Source organism: Daldinia vernicosa, assembly GCF_022497035.1.
Source record: "Daldinia vernicosa strain CBS 139.73 unplaced genomic scaffold F5Y00scaffold_20, whole genome shotgun sequence".
In the NCBI taxonomy this organism is placed as follows: Eukaryota; Fungi; Ascomycota; class Sordariomycetes; order Xylariales; family Hypoxylaceae; genus Daldinia; species Daldinia vernicosa.
Genome location: NW_025953936.1, coordinates 197,504 through 218,351, shown reverse-complemented (window position 1 = coordinate 218,351; position 20,848 = coordinate 197,504). Strand labels below are relative to the sequence as shown.

Here is a 20,848-nt window from a genome sequence, read left to right as displayed (position 1 = left end):
AGCGCCGGTAACACTCAAGTCGGTGAAGCTAGAATCTCATCGAGATAGTTTATATTAGGAGGTATCTATGTTATCTCGTCGCCTGGAATAGGTATGCGACAGACCACACTTTCCTATCATGTAGGGACGAGCGAGGATAAAAGGACGGGTAGTGTTAATGTGGTTGGATGTGGTGGATGTGATGGATGTGATGACGACGCGCCACCCCTGCACTTACGTGGAACAACTCAATAAGTAGTCCACGAATTCCACAACTCTTGTAGAATAGAGCCTCCAGCAAACGAATGCCCAACTTTTAAACAAAACCTAGCCAAACCCGAGTTCTTACGATCGACTTGTTGCCGTCTTGTATTCTATGCAAAAAAATCATGACTTCTTGAGTCGATTGCCCAGGCGCCCGTTCAAACGGGTCGCTTAAAAGGATGCGCCTCCGTATTTAACACCCACTCATCTAAGCTGATGAGGCTAGGATCTGAATATCTATAGAGCCCGTTAGTAATCCGCCTCGAAAGATATCCTGAGTTGGTGCGAGGCGACTTACAGCAGGTAGAAATATTTGAGCGTTTCGGCCAACCAAAAACTTTCCATCTCGTCCGTTTTGACGGGGTTCTCCAATAAGACGTTGTCGATAGCACTGTTACCAGCCTCCGTCCGAGTTTGGCTAACAATGGCATTGAACATCTTCCATCCTTTCTCCTGCCAAGAGCTGTCGCCCGTGATGCGGTACATGTACCAAACGGACTCAATGGCTTCCGGTCTGCGAAAAGAGGGTTAGCCGGGCTTCAAAACTCATACCACGGTGCAGCTACGCTTCCACCCTTATATACCATGTTCACTTACCGGAGGATATATGCGTGGTAATTGGCACTGACGAAACCAGGTGGGAGGTTATCCGATTGAATACGGTTCTCTGCGTATTCTTTAGAGGATAATGGACGTATTGGTTCTGGAACTTCGCTGTCATCTTCATCCAGCTGGAGAGGGGCTTGAACACTTTCGCCACTCGTGGCATCCGTCGAACCGCGTATTGGCGAAGGGGGGGCTCTCTTATGAATTCCAATACTCTCCGATCCGTCCTCGCTCGAAACTGTCCCCTCGGCCACCGTACCGAGATTCGGATGCCCCTTCATCGTCGCTTTTTCCGTATTCTGTAACTTTTTGGCCTTTCGCTCTTTTTCATCCTTTTCAAACTTTATAACCTCTTCGTCGTGGGTCTCGTGAAGAGGGTCCAACCATTGCCAGTAGAGGGTCTCGTTCCAGTGGCAGTTGTTCGCCTCGGCACAGGGGACGACAGTGGCGCCTTCGGGCATGATACCGCTCGGTGTGCTTTCGTAAGCCCATACGCAGCCGTCGGTAAGCTTCTTTCCGATCTCTACGTCTTCCGGTACTTCGAAGATCTTCCCGCCCAAACCGAACATTCCTCCAAGGAAGCAGGTGAGATGGGTGACTTCCCACTCGGTTATGGCATCGGTCTCTGGGTTCCCTCGGGTGTTAATCTTAGCAGAGAATAGGATGTCACGATCATCGGGAACCATGGGCCGGAATAGTAACCATTTTTTGACGGCTGCGACAGCCTTGGTATGCAAGGTTTCGTACTTAGGTTCGAGACCGCCAAGAAGCAACCACTGTTTGGGAAAATATTCATACGTGCTGTCTTGACTTCCACCCATGCTGTATTTCTGGTTGGAATAGAACGACCCGGAGGTGAGCCCCTGAGGAATACATTTATCCGTTTTCTTGGACTCTTCCGAGTCCTTACTATGACCCCGTGATACGGTACTACTTTCTCCTCTATCGCTCTTGGGAGAAGCCGACTTCTCTGACGGCGCGTATATCTCCTCGCCATTGGTTACGATTTTGACTGATTTGGTGCCATCGTCGTTAGGCGTTCCCACTTGAGAACGGCTTTCTAAGGCATGGAACTCGCCCTTACCGGATTTGCTTTGGCCACCGTCCATTTCGACAGCCTTACTCTTAGCAGTATCGAAGCCAGACTTCTGGGGCTCAATTTGCCGTTGCTCTTCCTCTTCGGCCTCCTGGGCGGCGACTATGGCCTCTGCTGTCCTATTACACCCGCTAGCATCTACATTTTCCGGGAAGATACCAGGGATTGCCGTTCCTCGCTCTTGCCATTCGTAGAAGGCATCTGTGATGCGTGCTACAGCATCGTAGTACTTGTTCTCCTTCGTGATCTGCGCCAGGCGCGTAAACTCCATGGCGAGAGAGCCTAATTCAGCCACGCTCGCTCCTTGAGCTCTCTTTGGAAGCGACACGGATGATGGTTTCCAGTTGTAATACAGAATAGGCATACGGTTCGGCGTATCGAAGACGCCCATGAGGATCTCGGCGAGCTCGAGCGCCTTCTCGAGAAGAATATCGTATCCCCCAGCTTTACCGCCACTGACATCGTACGCTGCGACTAGCCCGCCAAGATATCGAATGGTCGTTTCGAAAACAGGAATTTCGTGACGATATTCAGAGATGGTAAAGTCGATCTTCTCGACTTCGAGAAGAGCCTCTTCAAACTCTTCCTTCATACCCATAATCCATAGCGTGTCTAGCGCGTCGACTAAAGTTGCGGCCCAGCCACAGAACGGGTCGCGAAACTTCTTAGATACGGGACTCAATTCGTCATGTCCTTTAGCGTAAGTCATATAACCATTCCAGCCGCGCACCATCTCTGCCTTTACCTTTGCGAGCCGCTCTAGACGCTTCTCCCGAACTTGGGGCAATTCCTTGTCGAAATCATATTGAACCGCAGGGATAGGCTTGGGCTTCCCAGCCGGTAGGGGGATTATTTCATCTTCGGGGACGGGGAAATGCTCAGGGAACTTCTTCCAGTGCTTAGTTGGTTCGCCTTCCGTCTTGGACTTATGCGTGCCCGGTTTTCCGTGGACGCCTTTACCCTTGGCGCCTTGGCCGATGTTCTTATCTGGTATATCGATCAATGGAACGGTAGTGGTCCTCGCAGCGCCATCCTTATCGTATACGACTACTTTGGTCCTGCCGGCGTCTGTGGTCGCGGTCTCCGTAGAAGGGTCGAATTTACTGAGGACATCTTCGCTGGTCGTGGGTTTTAAGCTTGGGATTTTGACTTCGTTGGTATCCTCGCCCGCCTTCTTCCGCCCTTGACGTGCTACGTCACTATCACCATCCGACAATCTGGTCCCGCTCTTACCGGGAAGAGGTTTCTGGAGTTGCCGGTTGGTTGTGCCTGAGCCTCGCTCCGGAGACGATTTGGGTAGAGCTTTATAGGGAATGGACGCTGAGACGGACTCCCACTGATCGCTATTCTGGGAGACACGATATAGCAAGAATACGATGATAGCGGCAAAAAAGACGTAGTAACGATATCTCCGTATGCGAAACATGTCCGCGGTTACAGTCGATATACAGTGGCAGTTGGGAGGCGGGGCAATGATAGACGAAAGGCCCTCGAGCCTTCAAGCCAACGCCTTGATCGCGCAAAGTCGGATAATGGTGAGGAAGGGCGCAAAGACGACGAGCATCAACCTAAAATCAATTCTACCATTTTCATCCGAAAGCTATACAAGAATCGCTAAAGAAGATCAAGCAGATCTAGAGCTATTACAGCGTAATCTTAAGCAAAACGAGCTATGTGGGTGGAATACGAGCTCCAATAGACCGAGGCTAAACAAGCGACGCGGATTCAAATGATTCAATCTTAAAGACTAGCGATAACAAGAATGAGAACGAGAATGAGAACGAGAATGCGAATGTATAAAAAAGTAAAGAAATAGAAAGACACACAAAAAAGTTGGCCAAGAACGATAGAGGGATGGATAAACCACGAATTACCTAGAAGGACAGATGATCAGGCAGAACGACCACAACTGGTAATTGCCGTGCCGCAGGGCGGATGAAGTAAAGTGCTACTGCAATGGAAGTTCTAGGGGCCCAGGGGTCCAAACGGTATGAACCCGTACAGCTGAGCGGATAAGGCCACAGAGAGACTTGGCATCGTCCTTTATTGGATCTCTTAGGTGAGCCAAGAAAGCCATAATGTCGTCGGAGGCTTATGCTCGGCGTGCCATCCGACCCAAGAAACCCACTATAACGACCCTTGGAACACGGGAAATAGAACCTGACAAATAGAGAAGGTATTTGATAAGAAAGTATACCGCAAGTTGGGGTAGATGGTTAAACAGAAGTTGAATGTTGTTGTTGAGTTTATGAAATTTACCAAGATCTATTGAGACATTGAAAAAGAAAAATATTCAATTGGACTATGTAATTGAAGGATTTAAAGTAAGCACACAGGTACCTATGCATGCACGCAAGGGACTACCTAGGCAGCGACGAGGGTTTAGCACTGTAAGGCTGCTGTATACAAAATTCAGCGGCGTCTCTCGTCCCGCAGTTCCGCTTTAAATACATAACGGGCAGGTCATATTCTCCGCCGTGGCTGTGTGATACAGACACAGTTCTAGACCTTGACATCCTTTTTTTTCCCCTTCTGTTGGTAATCAGATTCTGGTAACAAATCACCACAACGAAAGAATAAAACATATATCGTCAAATTATCAAATGTCATCACCAATATAAACATCTACCGCACACAAACTCAGTTGCATATAAACATAAAATTTAGGTACATACGAGATATGTATATATTCTTCAAATGTCCCATACGCGAAATCATCATAGCTCAATATCGTACTCGCAAATTGGCCGCATTGTTCGAATTGGCGATCTTTGTGGGGTGCATTGAACCCTTGATCAATGGTTGATAACCCCTGGTCGAATCACTGCGCGACATTGCTCGTAACGTTCCCCTAGCGCTCTAAATTGACGGTTACCGAGTTCTAACAACCACCCTCAGTTCGCATCATATCCACCGTTAATATCAGGTATTCTAGCTTCGTCATAAAAGAGTCGCTACTTTTTCGATCGCAACATAGGCGTGCAAGGCGGCGGTCCGCCGTACCGTACCTCAATGTCTTGCGCCTGGAAATCGCACCGGTCACAGATGCCCATGCCGCGCACCCCAGCGTCGAGATAGCAAGGAATGTCGAGGTTATCAGCTAGCTCCGTCGCCCATCCCACAAGCGCTGATGCGTAACCTCTTCCTCGACTATTAGACTTCGTGATGACGAATTCGATGACTATGAGGATCAGGTATGCCACCTCTAGGCCTTCTAACGTGGTGATAACTTACAGACGTGACCCTCCTTTCCTACGACCATGTAGTGGGCTTTCGCTAGAGGCTCGAAGAATTCTGCGAGTTTCTCTTCGCTTATCCCTGGTATGTCCTCGCATCGCGACCATCGCGTATTCCACGACTTGTCGGCAATGTTTTGACCTGAGCGGACGATGTGGACGATGGCAAACGCAACCGGCCTGCCTATACTTCTTTTAGCGGCCGATACTTCAAACATAATAGGAGATAGGAGGTGGTATGCAAGATGGTATCCATACCGTTATTATTCCTAACAACTGCGACCTTTGCTTCAGGCCTGTAGAAAGACCTCTTACCCAGAAAGTTATCAAAACTTCGCTGGAGCCACTTTCGGCCTGCCTCCGTATGGGGAAACACAGCCTCTCCCGGTCCGCTAAAGGCTTCCCAAAATATCTCAATGAGATCGGGGATATCATCTGTATTTGCAAGACTTATTTTGTCCGCCATGTCGTATTTTATCTTTGATTATTGATAATGAGAAGATCGATACAAATGTAGAAGGTAAGTAGATATGTCGATAGAAACGTCGATCTGAGAGTGGCTAACACCCCGTTAATTTATCTTGGATGATATCGACATATTTAACTTTAAAAATCTAGCTTGCCGACCCGTTACGCTGTCAACTTTAACTCTGTCCATGATAACATTTGACAGTCCCATCCGATGTAGCTTTAAGCTCCACTAGCACTTCGGATGACAGGTCGTCATTGTGATTCATAGACCAGCTCGTAATGCGCTCTAAGTACGAAGCCAATTCGTCAGCACTTGTCGAAGATATCCTTCACACGTTATGTTTGCTTTCAAAAGGCCAGTCTATGAACAGCACTCGCAAAGCTGCCTTACGAATAGGGGGCCTGACACGAAAACCTTGCGAGGGCAAAAGCCTACTGATGATGTATTATATCGGCTCTCAAACTGGGTCTCAGTGCCAATCTCCTTCCCCATCGAGGAAGCCTCTTTTAATAGCCTGACGTCCTTGATGATCATCTAGACTCCCGTCCCTGACACAACGATTACAACATTTATTCAGATAAATATTGGGAGGCACGCCTTGAGCTCCGGATTCTACCATGGCGGTTTGCTGTTCTGCTATCGCCTCTACAACAATTATAATAAAGTTTGCAAACTACCTCCAGTCGTCAAGAGGTATTATTTCCCGCTCTTGTTCAATAACGGACTTGTAGCCCCCTAGGCTTTCGAACCCATCTTTCATCCTTCGAGATATATTACATACTCCTGAATTAAAACTGACTTCTCAAATTATGAACCATTGGTATAAGCTATGATAACACGGTCACTCTCTACCTGCTATCTACATGAACAACTCCCAGGGAGAAAAGGAGTAACGTGGATCCCTAGCAACAGTGACTCAGGCACTCATTGTAATGAGGCAGTCACTGCTTGCATACGCATATATAAACAATAGCCAGATCCTAATCCTGTAATCCTAATAATAACCAATACAACAACGATGTCACCATAATCTAGGGAATCACAATAGTAGTTTATGCTAATAAGTACTCAGGAGACATCAAGTCGACCCACCCAAGATTTGGCTCCGATTGCTTCCAGCCTAACCTATCACGTACCAATTGTGAGTAAGTCTTCACTTCTTCTATAGAGTAGCTAAGGAAGGGAATTTCCTTTTCAAGTTCGTTAGCAAGCGTCGTTTACGAGATACCACACATAAGCGGCATAATACCTCCTGACGATGTACACCGCTACACATGAAGAAGATATGTACGGTGCGGCTCCCGGACGGCAGCGAATAGTGCCCGGCGCCATGGTATAGACTCCCGAGCATAATAAAAGCGTCCGTTTTCTTCAATTCAGCATCGACGACACCTTTATCGCCATTGGGACCGAAATCAGGCTTTTCGTCGCCCCAAAGGTGCGACCCAGGCACAATTCTTGTTGCGCCATTCGCCGTGAATGTGTCACAGCCCGGTACGAATAGCCCTATTAACATATCTCGGCCTTGGGTGTACTTATCAGTCTTTGTGTGTCTCGCGTGGTGATTCTTGTCGTCTCGATGTAGCCGTTGAGCTTTGCATCCGGGCCGGGAGTCCATTGTAATTGAGATGGAGATGAGAGGGTGAGATTTGTTAACTTGTGGTTCATCCCCATACCAAGTTGTTGACTCGATATCAATAAAGTGCTCCGCGAGTTCCTAGTTTCCAAAGCTATTAGCCTATGCTTGTTGGACTTAAGAATTTTCCAGGCAAGAATTTTCGTGATCAACAACTTCTAGCCACTTCACTCTGATTTATCTCACTTAAAGGACCGGAATATATGGTTCTTGACGCCGAAAACTTCGTGGCCTACTGTTGGATATACTGATGAGGGGTTGCTTTTAGTACCTGGTATAAGGGATCAGAGAAGAACTTTTCACGAGCTGTTTTGCTTCTGCCAATTAGGCGCGTGCAAGTGGCAGTGCCTCCGTTCAACGCCCCGACTGTGCTTCCGCTAGCTGAAATGGAAGCATCGAGGTAGGGCTGCACTTCTTCTTGCGCATTCGCCAGCGCCTCGAGGGTGGTAAAGCCTTCGATAATGACACAGCCATCCTTCTCCATAGCATTAATGAAGGCCTGTAGGCTGGCTTCTCGGTTAATGCGCTGAACCATGATATCTTCTGTCTAACTTTCGATACATATATGCGAGGCTTTCTGTGTATTGCTTTATCGAGTACCAAGCCATTACTCGTACTGGAATATAATGGTTATAATGCGCTTTCTTAACCATCGCCTCAGTTATCGTTGATTTCGACCAGGATTCCCCTCCCCCACTGAAGGAATAATGGGGACCATTCACCTCCCCTTTTCTTGATAAGATTCGCCGATTAAGACAGCTCGAGATAGGGGGATATCGTCGTGATTTGTTCGGCTTAACTCGGCTATTCACTATCGTTTACAGGGTGATTTCACATAGAAAGTAGATAAAGCATGAAAGCAATTGGTATAATCTCTACTATTTCATTATTTACATAAGAAATGTTTACTGCTCGGGTACATACATTATTACGAAATAGTGTGATAGGCGGTTCTATTCTATATAACAAACATATAGAACATACATCCCACCTGACTTGGATGTAACGTTAGGTGGAAAGAAACAAGGAAACAAGTTCGTTGTTCCGCGGAGTTCTAAGCTACAAGAGCTTAGGGTTATACATTAGGTACCTACTCAATATATCCTTTGTCCTAGATGTCTCTCTTAGAATCCTGACGAGGTGCTCATGATTACGGCTCATACGACATGATTGATGCCCTTTTTATTCAGTGAGACGGCAAGTGGACCAACCGACTTAGTTATATGCAACTCCATGTAAGCTCAAGCTTCAGACTTGAGAGCACATGTAAATGTACCTAAACTAAGCTATTCCTACCAATACGCACGCGGCTTTAATAATACTGTGATTACGCTTGCAACTTGGGATGCAGTGTTGCATTGTGGGGATGGGGGCTTGGAAGCTTCAGCCCGAATGGCTAGACCTTGCCGCGTCCCAACTCGAGGCTTAGCTACCACCTAGCAGGGTTGTACGAATAAGAGCGAATTCGTATCAGCCTCGTACTTCGTATACTATTTATATAATATCGTATATTATAAAGTATTATAATATTTAATTTATTAAACAATATAAAAATTAAGCAAGCATTATTTTAAAAATAAAAACTTTTTCGTTATAACATAAAAATTATAACTTCGTTATAATTTTAAATTATTTATTTACATGTAAAAAAAGTAATATATTTAATTATATTATATATACGATAAAAAAAAATTTACATAATTTATTTTATAATAAATACACATATAATTAATAAAATTTATAAAATAATAATATATAAAGTAATTACCTTATATAAAATTAATATTTTTAATATAAAAAAACACTTTTTTATATTTTTCGTTACTTTTAACGGCTTTTTTTAAAAAGCGTTTATAATAAATTATTATTTACGGTAAACTTTTTTTATAATTTATAACACGTAATTTAATTAATTTATTAAAACCCCGTTATTAAACATTTTAAAAAAACCTTATTAAAATAAAAATAAAACTTATAATATTACTTTTTAAATAACGAAATAAAAGATTCGTAATGTTAAAAAAAGTTAAAAAAAAAAATATAAAAAAAAAAAATAATCGAATAATTAAAAGAAAAAAAACGTCGTATATAATTAATTATAAAAAATAAAATAAATAAGTTAATCACGTGGTATAAAAAGTAAATTAATAACGTATATTTAATAATAATTTATTAATAACCTCGTGTAAAATTATAATAATAAATAAAAATAAAACTTATAATATCGTATTTTTAATAATAAATTAAAATATATATAATATTAAAAAAAGTTAAAAAAAAAGTATAAAAAAATAAAATGTATATTTAATAACCTTTTTTAAAACCGTATAATTATAATAAACTTTTTATAATAATTTAAAAATAAAGTTTACGATATTATAATATTAATAAATAAATAATATAAATTTATTTTAAGTGATTTTAAACCGAGGTTTAATATTTAATTCGAAGGGATGTACTTTTTATAACCACACCACTCCTTAACCAATCACAACCCGTATAACACCTTTTTTAAAATATTTTACTTTTAATTTAAAGTTATTTTAAACACGTGCCTTTTAAAAAATTAACTTACGGGGGACAATATTAACAGCATTTAATTAATAAGATTATTAAAAATAATAACGCTAACGCGTCTTTATAGTAAGTATTAATTGATTATATAATCGTATTAACCTTATAATTAAATCTCTTGTATTTTAAGTTTTTTAAGGCGTTGAAAATAGCCGCAATACCGGTCGTAACGCGTTAGCTGTAACGGTTGCAATACCGGTCGCAACGGTAGCTGTAATACGCAACGGTAGCCGCAATATGCAACGCGCAATAAAGCTATATAGGTATTAAAAAGGCGGGAAGGTTTAGGCAATAGTATTGTTGCTCCCGAGTATAAAATAGACTATTTTACACGTGGTTGTGGGTGTTGTTATGGGTGTTGTTGTGAATCTCGGTGTAATACCCTTAATATGCTATTACGTTAAGGCCTGCGATATCATAACGCAATGCTGTATAGGTATATAAAAAAGGCGGGAGGGCCTGGGTTATTATGCCAAATAGAATATAACGCGTTTTATTTTATTTATATATGTTGTTAGTTGTGTTGTTGGTGGTTGTGGTGGTGGTATTACCACTTACCGCAAGGTAGATTTAACGTTTAAGGCTAGGATATAACAACGTAACGTCGTACGGATATGTAAAAAATTTAGGCAGATAGATGCAATATATTACTAGCTCCGAGTTATTTAAGTTGAAGCTATTTTATACGTTGTAGTATTGTATTAAAATTTTTATAAATATAAGGCCTAAATCTATTATTAAAATCCCACCGCAACGTGAGCTTAAGCTTAAGGCAGCCTTAAACCATAGTTCGTTAAAAAGTTTGCCTGTGACCCATAGATATAAACACACGGGCCATGCATTGTGTGGCGCCGCAGGCGTAAGCGGGCGCAGCCCCGCGCTTTAACGAACTGTGGTTTAACGTACATTAAGATAAATATAAATATAATGTTAAGTAAAAAAGTATAAAAAAAAAAAAAAAAAATTAAATATTAAAAAAAAAAAATATAAATAAATTATTAAAAGATTAAATTAATTAATTAACGATTAAATTAATAAATTAATAAATAAATTTATTAAAAATTAAATTAATAAAAATGAAACTTATAATATTATAATATTAATAAATAAATAATATATGTATAATAATAAAAAATTAAATTAATAAATAAATTAATTAATTAAATTAATATATAAATTAATTAAAAATTAAATTAATAAAAGTAAAATTTATAATATTATAATATTAATAAATAAACGATATATATATAATAATAAATAAAAAAATATAAAAAAAAAAAAAAATTAAACGTTAAAAATGTAATTATTATATATATAAATTATTAAAAAATTAAATTAACGAATAAATTAATTAAAGATTAAATTAATAAAAATAAAACTTATAATATCGTAATTTTAATAAATAAATAATACGTATATAATAATAAAATAAAAGGTATAATAAATAAAAAAACTTAAATTTCGAAAAAAAAATAATATTATATATATAAAAAAAAAATTACGTTAAACTTATTTTTTATTAAAAAAGTTTAAAAGTTAAAACTATTATTTTAAATAACATTAATTTAAAGTTACATTTAATTTAATTAATTAATTTATTAAATTATAATTAAATTATAAATTTAAAACTTTTAATAAAATACGTGCGTTTTATTTAATTAATTAAATCTTTATAATTAACCTTTTTTTTTATTATTAAAACGTTTTAATGTTTTTTTTTAAAATTTAATTTAATTATAAAAACCTTTTATTAATTAATTAACGTAACACTTATTATTACCTCATTTTTTTATTATAAATAAACGCTTATTAATTAAATATTTTATTTTATTTATTATTTAATCAATTAAATTACGTATTAATTAATATTTATAATTAAGTAATTTAATTAAGTACATTTTTTTAACCTTATTAAGCAAGTAATTTAATTAATCGAATCTTTATCTTATTAGTTTTATTACGTACTAGTCCGTACACTTGAATTTTAAGCCTTTTCCTTCCGATTAAAATTTAGAAGCGAAAACTTTCCTCCGAAAAAATGTAACGTAAGTAAGCAAGGAAAGTTTTCTTAATTATTAGCTCCCTGTTGTTTTGTTTGTATAGAATAGCCCATTGATAATGCATAATACCCGAAACTATCATGAAAATCGTACGAGAAATTGGTCTATGTAGTTGCTACCTGCGAGTTCTTCTAAACTAAGGGGTTACTCCTATGGACTTAGTTAAATATTTCATCTCTTCTCTGTGAAAATGATTCTTTATCATTATAGTCCTCAACACATTTCAGATTTCTTGCATCTATCGATTATAAACACTGCGTCGAAATCATGAGACTTATTTTTCTTCCAGTCACCCTTAGCATCGCGCTAGCGGCTGCTATTGAACCTCTAGACAGTCATCCGTGGCAAGCCCCAGGGCCAAATGACTGTATGATAAAGTGCATAATACTAGAGGTTCTTGGTTGCTAATACTATTGATAGTCCGTGGGCCATGCCCAATGCTTAATACACTTAGCAATCACCAATTCCTACCTCACGATGGTCGGAATATCACTAAGGACAAAGTCATTAGTGCTATGGGCTCGGCTCTCAACTTTAATGAATCTCTCGCAGCCCTGATGTTCCAAATGGCTATCGTAGCTAATCCAAGCAAAAATGCCACGTTTTTTACTCTGTAAGCAAACCAAGACTTTATTTCCATCTAAAGCATATCAATATACTGGGTTTTGGGGCCCATCTGGCTATATCCTCGAACTGGCCTGGAAGCCCTTGTAGAGCCACATCAGCCACACGAGATTTCCCATCCTCAGTCCACCACCACTCTGCTGAATATAGATCTATTAACAATCGCCTACTTCTAGGGAGCAGCTTCAAGTTCACGGCGTGCTTGAGCACGATGCAAGTTTGAGGTGAGATCATGATTTTGATCCTAATTTACGAAGAAATGTAGTACTAATTGTATTCCACAGCCGCTCAGACGCCTTCTTTGGTAACAACTATGTCTTCAACGAATCCATTTTCAACGAGACCAAATTATACTGGACCGGCGAAACCCTTGATGCGAACATGCTAGCAAATAGCAAGGTTGCCCGTCAGATCAGCTCCAAAGCGTTCAACCCTAACTACACATTCACGCCTACCGTCGAAAGCTTTAGCCTTGGCGAAGTTTCTGCCCCGATTATTGCTTTCGGCGACATGCAGGCAGCGACTGTCAGGAGGGATCTGGTCGAATACTTCTTTGGTAAGTTTAGTTATTCATGTATCTGTGCCTTAAGTACCTAAGTTAACATTGCGTAAAGAGAATGAACGTTTCCCCACAGAGTTGGGATGGAGTACACGGACTGAAGTCGTCAACATAGATGCTATTTTGAGATTATCAGAAATCATCGGCAACGCCTCAAGCCTCATTACAAGCTCCGAGGCAGTCGTTTCAACTCGGCGACGGGATCTACATGCTGGAATCTACTAGTAAATATGGCATTTGATAGCTGTGTTTTTTAGTAGTATAGTATGATGAATATCTATTATTGGAGATACTTTGTAGTTACTTCCTGATAAGTTAGTTAGGTAGATTAATAATGATGACTTACTACTCCCTCCGTGGGAATAGTGTCATACTGTACTTACGGCTCCGGTCCAACTTTACGGACCCACTAATCAATCAATGTACCTGCGGCTCCGGTCCGGACTTGTCGGATTGAAGTGGACCCTATATTTAGTGGAACCTACGAAGTACTATGTACCTAAACTCCGGAATGGTTTGACAAGATCTGATAACAGAATATCACCAAACTTTACACATATGTTATGAAGGGGCTTAATGGCACTATATGTATTCCTGTGCCGTACTATCATATTGCAGTAGATTACTTAAGTAGGTGAGTATCTGTACGGGATGGACACCGCAGCGATGTACTTCATGTCCCTAAACCGACATCATATCTTCGTGATTGCTTTGTTTCTTTCGTGTTCATCCCGCTGTACGACTCCACTCAACATAACGTTCTTGTCCATTATGGCTAGAAGAGAGTAAGAGGGCAAAATATTCTTTTGCCTGTTCTGTTAGTTCCTGACTGACTCGCATCGGCCATCTCTCGATTATCGTATGCGGATCTTTCATCCGTAGCCCAGAACTAAGCGCTGCAGAGTCAAATGCGTGTAGCATCGTGTACCTATAGTATGGAAGGTAAGATATAGAAAGAGACGAGGTTAGGATAATATTTGATACATACCTATCGAAGTTCCCGTCCATGTCTTGAACTATATTCATTGCCATCATCGTTTTAACCATTCCAATCGTAGTTAGCTGTGAGGTAAGTTCAGGCATATATTGAAAAACTTTCTCTCTGTGGTCCTCCTTGTTATCCTGCGGAAATTTTCCTGCTTTTTTCATCATATTAATCTCTCGGATGGCGTTTAAGAATAACGTAATGAGAGTCGCATGTCGATTGATCGTTGTAGGCTGAAGCAATGGACCAAACTTCTCCAAGGTTTCACCAATGCCAAGATAATACATATCCGTGATATTTCCCACCTACGTAAACGATTAGCCACTCAAAATATATTAATTAGAGAAGCTACTTACATCGATGCGGTCAAATTTCTTCGCATCTAGTTGTAGAGATCTTGCATCACCTTGGAAAAGATCAAACTTTATTGGAAAAGCCCGTAGTCGGTGATGGAACTCTACAAATAGCTTCCTGAGGTAATGATAGAGCTTGCCATATGTGTCGTTCTTCGTTGGTCCAATGTTGACCTCGAGGAATGATTTGAGCGACCAACCGGATGTAGGATCGGAATTATCCATCATCTCCCATGAATATGTCGAATGGAACAAGGTTCTGAGAAGGATTGTTAGCTATCTAAGGTATGGATTTTGAAATTTATATTGAAGTAGAGTACTGACGGGTTTGGTACTCTAAACTCCTCACGAGTTTGACTGAAAGGTAACAAAATGCCGTCAACACGAAACTTGGACATGCAGAGCCTTCCAGCCGGAGTCTTCAGACACATAACACGATCAACATAGTCAACTCTCTCGGGAGCTAACATAACTGCTCGTCGAACCCGCTGGGCGGTGTCTTCGGTTAGCCCCTGGGGAACGTCAAAGTATGATAGGAAAGAGAACCATTTATCCCGGGATAATACTAGTCGAAGAGAAGAATTATTCCCGAATGACCATGTCTTGGCTAAAAGCAAGGAGCCAGGCTTATCTATGATTTTGTCGCATATATTCTTTATCATTGGTCGGATCCTGTCCCGTAGGAAGCTTTGACAAGGTCCTGTGATCAAAGCCGAATACCAAAGGTGAAGAACATATTCTGCAGCGATGATTGGGTTATCCTCAACGAAAAAGGTCAATAGAAATATAGCATTCCGAGCTACTATATCCATTTCCTTATCGTTCAATACTATACCGAGAGGTCCATTATAAGAATGGAGATTGGCAATAGAGAGAATAACATTTCTCATATCCCCCGAAGCTAGACATAACTTTTAGTTAGTGGTATTTTACACCTAAGGAACATTTCACACCTGGAAAAAGGAGATTCAACGGATTCTGAAAATCGACCCCTTCATTGTGTTTCAGTTGAATTACATCAAATGCTGGGACGTTACCCCAAGGGTATTTATTTGGCCCGTAAGGTACGTGTTTAGGAATGCTGCTTAGGAAGGTGGGTATTCGGCCTTCTTTTACCCACGAAGGTTGCCAACTATTCATTGATCTGCAATCCTTGCGATGAATAGGCCAGTGGGCAGCTTGACAATCCTTGCTGCAATACTGTCTCCGTTTAGAAGGGTCAGCACCACTGCTATACTATTTCAAATACAGCTGTATGTGAAGTGTGGAAGAAGACTTACAGGGACTAAGAGACAATTTTTACATGCTAATGTGCCAATGCTTCTGCAGGGTACAACTGCATTTGGGTTGTTCGCACATAATAACTTTGTACTAGGCGTTGAACTTTCCATCATGGTATCAGAGCTCTCTAGGGACTGTAGACTTGCTACTGGGCTTGGTATATGGGGGGGAATCATCTACTTTTATGTTCTTTCGTTCTGGAGGTATTGAATTTCTTTCAGGAGTTTCCTGGGAGATACTTTCAAAGACGGCAGCTCATTCACGTCATATCTTGGGCAGCAATGGCAGGCGAAAGATCTGGAAAATATTACTGCTGTAGGGCTGCTGCATGTTGTACTACATAATGGATAGGCTAGGTAAACATGGCTTTGAAGTCGGCGTATGTGGTTATGCATACACATATTGAAAATCATGCTATATGGAAGGCTTTTCTCTGACTGGTCATATGCCAAGACATATGGAAGGTGTGATATCGTACGAGCTGTAGTAGTTGCATAAATGATAAAGTTTGGTTGTGAGATTTTATCTTCGTTGCATTGTGATGGGCTAGTCGGCTTAACCCCTACGAGATGCAATCAGGACGTGGGTGTATTAGGTACCAAATAGCTCATTTATGTACTCAGCAGGCTTTGTCCGTAGGCACCGAATATATCAACGTTGTTAGATGCCTTTGTTCGTATGATATATCACACGTAGAGCAACAGGTATTATGCTTCCTCCCGAGCACCATCCCCGTAATCTCACCAACCTAATCCCTGTATCTTGACAACCCCTCAAGATTCTTCCTATTCAGATATCTTGATAACCACCTTGCCAAACTGTCTATGATTCCACTGTTGATAAAAGAGGTAAGTTAGGTACTTTTGGTAATCTGGCTATGGGTTTTAGGTAGTTGTTCACGTACCACATAGTCATATGCTTCCCTAGTACTTTCAAAGTCGAAGACTTTTTCGTCAATTACGGGATGAATGTCATTGGCTTCGATAGCCTTTACCATTTCCTCCATTTGTTGTCTTGAGCCCACATGAACGCCGCGTGCTGTGCAGCCGCGAAATAGGAGTTCCGTTGTTAGTTGAGGCTTTTTGCCGCTAAGGAAGCCGATCAGGTTAATGATGCCTCCAAGCCTTTTGTAGTCTTAGTTAGTTGAAGATATATTTAGCTACCTGGGAGGTAGATATGGCCGTTGGCGTTTACCTGACTGCATCAATACTGTGGGGGAGAGATTCACTGCCTCCCACATCAATCACGAAGTCGACGCCGCTCCGTCCGTTCGTTAGGGTTTTGGCGGTCTTACCCCAGTTGGCATCCTCTTTATAATTGATTGTATGATGAGCCCCTAGCTTTTTCAGTGCCTCCTCTTTTTCCTTCGTAGATGTGGTAGCTATGATCGTAGCTCCTGCAGCCTTTGCAAACTGTGAAAGCGTGTAAGAAGCGAGGTCACTTATGGTGATATTGAATACGTACCTGAAGTGCGAAGATACTAACTCCACCTGTACCTTGAATAAGAACAGAATCGCCCGGTTTCAATGGCTTCAATCCGTACAATGCATTCCATGCAGTCAAGGCAGCACATGCTTTTTCGGGGTTAGTTACCTGGTAATTAAGGGCAGCCGGGGTCGATGTTAACTGACACAAAGTACTAAATAACATGCTAGTTAATCAAGAAGAACCAGAGCTTCGATGAGAGTTACTAACCTTGACTCATTTAGGTCGAGATTGTTGGGGGTTCTAACCAATCCGTTTTCGTTATAGACGCCGAATTGTCTAAGTGTTCCGTCTTCCACCTATTCGTTAGGTTATAAGGGTTAGAATAAGAGAGAAAAGACAAACGAACCAAGGAAACCACCCAGTGATGTTGGGATGATGGAAACATCAATATCTCCATAAAGATGGCCCTGATGAAAAAGCGTTGCCACTTTGTCCCCTATTCGAAAATTTGTCACTTTAGAGCCAACCTCTATGACTTCGCCTGCGCCATCAGAACCAGGGCAGAATGGAAATCGTAATGGGCTGGGATATTCGTTCTTCGCTATGGCTACATCTCGGTAATTCAGAGATGCCGCATGAAGTTTCACGAGGACCTCGTTCTCTCCGACTTTTGGGATAGGCACTTCGAGGAACTCTAACCCGTCGAATCCTTTCTCCTGCCCCTTAATAAACCACTGTTTCATAGTTGAGGGTGCCATATTCGATAATAGAGGTAATTGGAGTTTAAATCTTCTGTAGGTTCTTGCGGGTAACTTGGCCAATTCATATCGACGGTCAATCGTCTCTAATATACATAAGAATGTACCCTTCGTGCATATTATCTGGTCGGGGTTCGGATGCCGAAGGCCGGCAACGGTTGAGTGGTTATCCTAAGCTACCTAAGTTATATTTCTGCGTAAAGTTACAATTCTAGTTTTAAACATAATCCTCGGCGGCCGATTTGGATTGCAATAATTGATTATAATGATGATTACCATCTCTATTGCGTTAGGGGGTAAAGAGGCACTCGGCTCGGCGGGCGAGCTCCGACGCAACGAATGAGGTAGCATCTGTAAGCCAGAAACTGGCACACCATTTTATACGCACCGATACCCCGATAATGAAATATATTGTTATTGTAATAAGCCTCAAAAATGATTAACCTAGCCTCTTTAAAGTGTTACGCTTCGCTCGGCTCAATCTGCTACCACAAAGGCTAAATGTAACCGGAGATAATCTAGATAGACCACATACTAGAACTACCGTTATACGACGTTAATATATCCTATATGAAGCGTGACTTAAAGTTGGAGACATACTAGTCAGTGTCATTGGCTTGTTTATGTTATGGAATGGCGATCGCGATGAAGGGAGATAAGATGATTGTCATTATCTTGAAAAAGGGGTATAAATAAAGACAGAGTCTTCCCGCGTCAACATTAGGTACCTGTTTTACTGTTTCTAAGGATAGGTGCTAATATCAATGCTCATATCACGTAAGAGATGAGACTCATTTCGTATTTAGTTGTGGCCCTGGCCTTTGGGACGAAATACGTAATAGGTCAATCAGAATATCAGTATGTTATTGCGGGTAGCGGGGCTGGAGGAGGGCCGTTAGCTGTGGAAATAGCGAAGGCCGGTTATTCAGTACTTCTCTTAGAAGCCGGATCGGACCTCTCCGAAGATCCATTGTATCAAGATCCAGATAAAGCTACGGAGGCGGCTAACGATCCTCGAACAAGGTGGGATTATTTCGTGAAACACTCCGCTGATACGGAGAGGGAGCAGAAATATGAGCATACGACCTGGCGTACCACCAATGGCTCTTTATATGTTGGACTAGATCCTCCCACGGGGGCCGAGCACCTCGGTATCTTTTATCCAAGAGCAGCAACTCTGGGTGGATGTGCCATGAACAACGCCGCCGTTCTCCACATGCCGAGTGACGATAATTGGAATTATATAGCTAATATCACCGGCGATGACTCGTGGAAGGCTTCTGAAATGAGAAAGATTTATGAAGAGATCGAGAATTGTAATTATTTGCCGAAAGGTTCGGCAGGCCACGGATTTTCAGGGTGGCTTCAGACCAACCAAGACGACGGTTCTTGGTTGAACAATGCTACCGACGGTGCTACAGTCCTGAAAGCCATAGCGGAATTAACTGGCTCGATAGGAAACAAGACTGGATCCGCAGTATCAAATGCTGAACTGAAAGCACTGTTAAATAGAGACATCAATGGAGTCGAACCGAACCGCGACCAGATGACAGGCATTTTCGCTATGGCTACTCATACTGATTCGGTTGGTCGGCGTTTCAGTCCAGCGAATTATATTAAGAAGGCGTTTGAGGAGAATCCGGACCTTCCACTAACAGTCCAGCTTAACGCGTTTCTCACAAAGATCGCGTGGGATCAGCTACAAGGTGACCCCGCCGTTATGTCGGTAGACTACGTCGTCGGTCCCAGCGCGTACAAAGCTGACCCTCGGTATGACCCGAGCCGAAACACCACCACTGGCTTTAGCTGGGTCGGTAAAGAATTGATCATCTCCGCAGGAGCCTTTAATACTCCTCAAATTTTGAAACTTAGTGGTATTGGCCCGGCGGACGAACTCAACAAGCACAACATCACCGTGGTAGCAGACGTCCCGGGTGTTGGCGAGAATCTTAGGGATAATTACGAAGGCGGCGTCTTGTCTCTCGCGTCAAAGCCGTTTAAGGGTTTCGGTAAACCCTATGCGGTGCAGTTGAAAACATCTGCTTCAGCACGGAATCGTGACATATTTCTGTGGTGATTTACCCCATGACGAACGTATCTAAACCATCTACTGCAAGTAGCTAACATTTAAACTTCATTAGGCCGATAAACTCAGCATTTGAAGGCTTCTGGCCGGGGTATCCCTCGAATCGTGGTCCGAGCGCGTTTACTCTTCCGTTCGTCCTTATGGATTCGCGTAGCTCAAATCGGGGCACGGTCACCCTACGCTCGACGGATCCATTTGAACAACCCGAAATAAACTTTCGATTCTTCGAAGGGGATAGCGAAGAGGACTTGCAAGCTATGCTCGAGGCTGTCAAATTCGGCCAGAAAATCATGGGCTTGCTCCCAGACAGCTCCGGACTGACCCCTTTTGAGGAACTTCATCCTTGCACAAGTGAAGCTAAATGCACTGACCAAGATATTAAGGAGTATCTTAAGCTGCAGACTTATTCACGCCATGCGACCGGAACATGCGCAATTGGCAGTGTATTAGACTCGAGATTTCGCGTTAAGGGAGTAAACCGCCTTCGTGTGGTCGACGCATCAGTCTTTCCTAAACCCCCTGGGGCATTCCCTATTCTCCCTACGTTCATGATATCGAAGAAGGCAGCCAAAGTCATACTGGAGGATGCCGATGGGATGAGCTGAATAGAAGAAGGATCTGTATTTCCCCACGTGGAGAGGGAGTGAATTAAAAACCCAATCTTGTGTGACGTCTTAGACAATTACCATTTAATGCAAGATTGCCGTCGTTGATGTTCAATGAAGTCAGAGCATCCTTGACACTGTGACTGTTGAAGTGACAGCCTTCGCCAAAGAGCAGACGGGGAGGATAGTCTCGTCTGTTGGCGGAAGACGTTGCTCGACGTCTCGGTAGCCATAACTGGTGCATGA

At 41.7% G+C, this 20,848-nt stretch overlaps 7 protein-coding genes across 7 annotated transcripts; 2 read left to right on the top strand and 5 right to left on the bottom strand.

Moving 5' to 3' along the window:
* Nucleotides 1-23: 23 nt before the first annotated feature.
* On the bottom strand, nt 24-3,785 carry F5Y00DRAFT_66377 (glycoside hydrolase family 47 protein). The gene is made up of 3 exons (XM_048013983.1): nt 841-3,785; nt 542-757; nt 24-480 (listed from the first exon to the last, which is right to left on the bottom strand). Exons 1-3 carry the CDS (start codon nt 3,369-3,371, stop codon nt 402-404), a joined length of 2,826 nt encoding a protein of 941 aa, XP_047865340.1. The 5' UTR covers nt 3,372-3,785; the 3' UTR covers nt 24-401.
* Nucleotides 3,786-4,899: 1,114 nt separating this feature from the next.
* F5Y00DRAFT_261545 (uncharacterized protein) lies at nt 4,900-5,647 on the bottom strand (the record flags this gene model as incomplete). Its single annotated transcript, XM_048011222.1, has 3 exons — nt 4,900-5,126; nt 5,180-5,365; nt 5,440-5,647. The coding sequence occupies 3 exons, from the start codon at nt 5,645-5,647 to the stop codon at nt 4,900-4,902; spliced, it is 621 nt and encodes a 206-aa protein (XP_047865339.1).
* A 1,058-nt stretch (nt 5,648-6,705) lies between these two features.
* On the bottom strand, nt 6,706-7,976 carry F5Y00DRAFT_269395 (uncharacterized protein; the record flags this gene model as incomplete). Its single annotated transcript, XM_048012439.1, has 3 exons — nt 7,561-7,976; nt 6,903-7,370; nt 6,706-6,843 (listed from the first exon to the last, which is right to left on the bottom strand). Exons 1-3 carry the CDS (start codon nt 7,822-7,824, stop codon nt 6,706-6,708), a joined length of 870 nt encoding a protein of 289 aa, XP_047865338.1. The 5' UTR covers nt 7,825-7,976.
* A 3,940-nt stretch (nt 7,977-11,916) lies between these two features.
* On the top strand, nt 11,917-13,484 carry F5Y00DRAFT_235623 (Cloroperoxidase). Its single transcript, XM_048007588.1, has 5 exons — nt 11,917-12,290; nt 12,344-12,536; nt 12,724-12,771; nt 12,832-13,103; nt 13,162-13,484. Exons 1-5 carry the CDS (start codon nt 12,191-12,193, stop codon nt 13,329-13,331), a joined length of 783 nt encoding a protein of 260 aa, XP_047865337.1. The 5' UTR covers nt 11,917-12,190; the 3' UTR covers nt 13,332-13,484.
* A 348-nt stretch (nt 13,485-13,832) lies between these two features.
* F5Y00DRAFT_269392 (uncharacterized protein) lies at nt 13,833-15,860 on the bottom strand (the record flags this gene model as incomplete). Its single annotated transcript, XM_048012438.1, has 6 exons — nt 15,725-15,860; nt 15,398-15,644; nt 14,769-15,345; nt 14,448-14,703; nt 14,095-14,396; nt 13,833-14,034 (listed from the first exon to the last, which is right to left on the bottom strand). Exons 1-6 carry the CDS (start codon nt 15,836-15,838, stop codon nt 13,833-13,835), a joined length of 1,698 nt encoding a protein of 565 aa, XP_047865336.1. The 5' UTR covers nt 15,839-15,860.
* A 650-nt stretch (nt 15,861-16,510) lies between these two features.
* On the bottom strand, nt 16,511-17,896 carry F5Y00DRAFT_252842 (NAD(P)-binding protein; the record flags this gene model as incomplete). Its single annotated transcript, XM_048009973.1, has 6 exons — nt 16,511-16,558; nt 16,630-16,849; nt 16,920-17,137; nt 17,190-17,318; nt 17,417-17,502; nt 17,560-17,896. The coding sequence occupies 6 exons, from the start codon at nt 17,894-17,896 to the stop codon at nt 16,511-16,513; spliced, it is 1,038 nt and encodes a 345-aa protein (XP_047865335.1).
* A 799-nt stretch (nt 17,897-18,695) lies between these two features.
* Nucleotides 18,696-20,843, top strand: F5Y00DRAFT_269390 (GMC oxidoreductase; the record flags this gene model as incomplete). Its single annotated transcript, XM_048012437.1, has 2 exons — nt 18,696-19,984; nt 20,053-20,843. 2 exons carry the CDS (start codon nt 18,696-18,698, stop codon nt 20,600-20,602), a joined length of 1,839 nt encoding a protein of 612 aa, XP_047865334.1. The 3' UTR covers nt 20,603-20,843.
* Nucleotides 20,844-20,848: the final 5 nt, after the last annotated feature.

What these genes read in the sequence shown, in the direction of transcription:
- F5Y00DRAFT_66377 (XM_048013983.1), bottom strand. Translation starts at nt 3,371, where the DNA reads ATGTTTCGCATACGGAGATATCGTTACTACGTCTTTTTTGCCGCTATC. An exon ending in TACCACGCATATATCCTCCG is followed by an intron (nt 758 to 840) that starts GTAAGTGAACAT and finishes CTCTTTTCGCAG; the next exon opens with ACCGGAAGCCATTGAGTCCG. An exon ending in CTCAAATATTTCTACCTGCT is followed by an intron (nt 481 to 541) that starts GTAAGTCGCCTC and finishes CGGGCTCTATAG; the next exon opens with ATATTCAGATCCTAGCCTCA.
- F5Y00DRAFT_235623 (XM_048007588.1), top strand. Translation starts at nt 12,191, where the DNA reads ATGAGACTTATTTTTCTTCCAGTCACCCTTAGCATCGCGCTAGCGGCT. An exon ending in AATGCCACGTTTTTTACTCT is followed by an intron (nt 12,537 to 12,723) that starts GTAAGCAAACCA and finishes GCCTACTTCTAG; the next exon opens with GGAGCAGCTTCAAGTTCACG. An exon ending in TCTGGTCGAATACTTCTTTG is followed by an intron (nt 13,104 to 13,161) that starts GTAAGTTTAGTT and finishes CATTGCGTAAAG; the next exon opens with AGAATGAACGTTTCCCCACA.